At 42.2% G+C, this 2,555-nt stretch overlaps 1 protein-coding gene across 1 annotated transcript in view; it reads left to right on the forward strand.

The window, feature by feature from the left end:
• Positions 1-2,555, forward strand: part of DOCK5 (dedicator of cytokinesis 5) — a 214,772-nt gene that overhangs the window by 127,565 nt on the left and 84,652 nt on the right. Inside the window, exon 15 of the mRNA XM_007458822.1 lies at positions 1,606-1,704. Within this exon, the coding sequence (XP_007458884.1) occupies positions 1,606-1,704 (99 nt within the window). The remainder of the gene's footprint in view (positions 1-1,605; positions 1,705-2,555) is intronic.

Below are 2,555 nucleotides of genomic sequence, written 5' to 3' on the forward strand. Positions count from 1 at the left end.
TCCTGCCCAGGTCATGTGGAGGGCACACGCCCTCCCCCTGGGTGAGCTAAACCAGCGGAGATGGCGCCTGTTAGAGCTGTTACACCAGAAAGGCTCTTGGTTCGAGGTCAACTACCACGCTCTTTAGTCTTAGGAATCAGGAAACTGCAGCCCAGAAAGGATAAGCTGTTTTCTCAGGGGAGCACAGGACTTAGTGGTGGCACTGGGAACGGACACAGGTGTCCTGCCTTCCGGTCCACTGTTGCTCCAACAGAAGTGACTCTTCATTCTGACATCAAGGAGAAGGAGAGGCAGGGGGCGGCTTTCATTGTCCCAGCTGACATCTGGATCCTCTTGTATGAGCAACAGTTACCTGCCTCAGAATGCACTCCAGTCACCGAGTCCCTCACGGCGGGGGCACAGCCGAGTACACAACCCCTGCACTTCCCCATGGATATGATCATCTTCCAAGGAATCAGTTGACTAAGTTGTCTTCTGCATAGAGGGATAAGCAGAATGCTGTGGGCCACGGTACGGGAGTGATTTCTTTGTGCTGTTGAGAGAGTCCTTTTGCCCCAGGAGTTCAAGTACACATCTTCACGGCTCTGCTAACTAGCTTGGAAGTGCCCTCATGGAGGCCTGATGCTACTGAACTAAGTGGTTCATTTCTAGGAAGAGACACAACCCTAAGTTCTAGTGAACATGCCACACCTACACCAGGTCCTTAAAGCAGAGTATAGACAGGATGCTGGAGCTCCCGGTCACCCTCTCGAGGCCTCTGTTCCCTGAGAGAGGAAAGAAGAAAGAAAGAAAGGACACTGTATGGCTGGGATGGAAGAGAGAAGAAAAGTTCCAGCAAAGAGGAATGTTAAGCTTGTGCTGGGTGCCTTAGCTACTACACATTGAGACACTTGGACCCTCAAAGTGCTAGAAACTCGTTCTTTTTTTAAATTATTTTTTTTTATTGAAGTGTAGTTGATTTACAATGTTGTGTTAGTTTCAGGCGTACAACAAAGTGGTTCCGTTATCCATCCATCCATCCATCTATCTGTATATATTATTTTTCAGATTCTTCTCCCATATAAGTCATTAAAAAATATTGAGTAGAGTTCCCTGTGCTATACAGTAGGTCCTTGTTGTGTATCTACTTTATATATAGTAGTGTGTATATGTCAGTGCCAACTTCCTAATTATCCCTCCCCGCTACCTTTCCCCTTTGGTAACCATAAGTTTGTTTTCTGTGAGTCTGTTTCTGTTTTGTAAATAGAAATGTTTTGTTCATTTGTATCATTTTCTTTAAGATTCCACATACAAGTGATATCATATGATATTTGTCTTTCTCTGTCTGACTTCACTTAGTGTGGTAATCTCTAGGTCCATCCATGTTGCTACAAATGGCATTATTTCATTCTTTTTTTATAGCTGAGTAGTGTTCCATTGTATATATATATATATATATATATATATATACACCATATTTTCTGGGAAACTCATTCTCACTCTACTGTTCACCCCCAGATGTAATCAGCTTATGTATGCCAGTGTAAGGCATGTGCTGGCCATGTGGAATACCCTTAGTGTTCTAGATATTACTACCCCCTCCTAATTTTTTCTTTCCATCCGAAGAAAGCAATTCATCCTGGTGCTGGATATGAAGGCATTTCGGAGTACAAATCAGTGGTCTATTACCAAGTCAAGCAGCCCTGTTGGTATGAGACTGTCAAGGTGAGAATGTGTCATCAGTAACCCCTATCATATATGAAACCTCGTTTAGATTCCTTTCTTCTTTTTACCCACAAATCGCTCCTCCTTTATCCTGAAGTTTTAGATAGGTTGCCTGTGGTGTGCAATCAGAAATGAATTGATCATCGTAGCTCTGCAGAAGCTCATTTCTCTTTCGTAAACTTCAGAAATCTTAAGTAACATACTTGTTCGTAAATGTGTTGAAATTGGAAGAGAGAAACTTGATGTTGTAATGATGTAAGAGGCTGCCAGGATGGTCCAGAACCAACTGGAAATTTTCACACTCGGCAAGCAGTTTCCTAACATTTCTTTCCTTCTTGGCCTCTAACCAAGTTAGCTGGGTATCTTTTCGGTTTAAATATGTATCTTACAAACTCCAAAGCGCTCTTGAGATCAGTCCGCTCACGTGAGCCTCACAGTAGCTCTGCGACAAACGGTCCGAGTTGCAGCAGCCCATTTTCTGATGACGTAACTGACGCTCAGAGAAGTGAAGTGACCAAGTTCCTCTAGCTGCTCTTGTCGGAACCTAAACTGGATTACACTTCTTCTGAGCCCCGGACTCATCAACTCTTTCCTTTTTTATTGTTCTGGTTTTTTTTACTGAAGTGTAGTTGATTTACAGTGTTGTGTTAATTTCTGCCGTATAGCAAAGCGATTCAGTTATACATATATGTACATTCTTTTTTATATTTTCCATTATGGTTGTTACTTCAGTATATTGAATATAGTTCCCTGTGCTATACAGTAGGACCTTGTTCTTAATCCACATCGGCTTTTTCTGATTGTCAAAGTTTTATGAGCTCTTCATAGAAAACTAAAAAAAAAAAAAAAAA

This window comes from Lipotes vexillifer, unplaced genomic scaffold, assembly GCF_000442215.2.
Source record: "Lipotes vexillifer unplaced genomic scaffold, Lipotes_vexillifer_v1.1 scaffold484, whole genome shotgun sequence".
NCBI classification, from domain to species: Eukaryota; Metazoa; Chordata; class Mammalia; order Artiodactyla; family Lipotidae; genus Lipotes; species Lipotes vexillifer.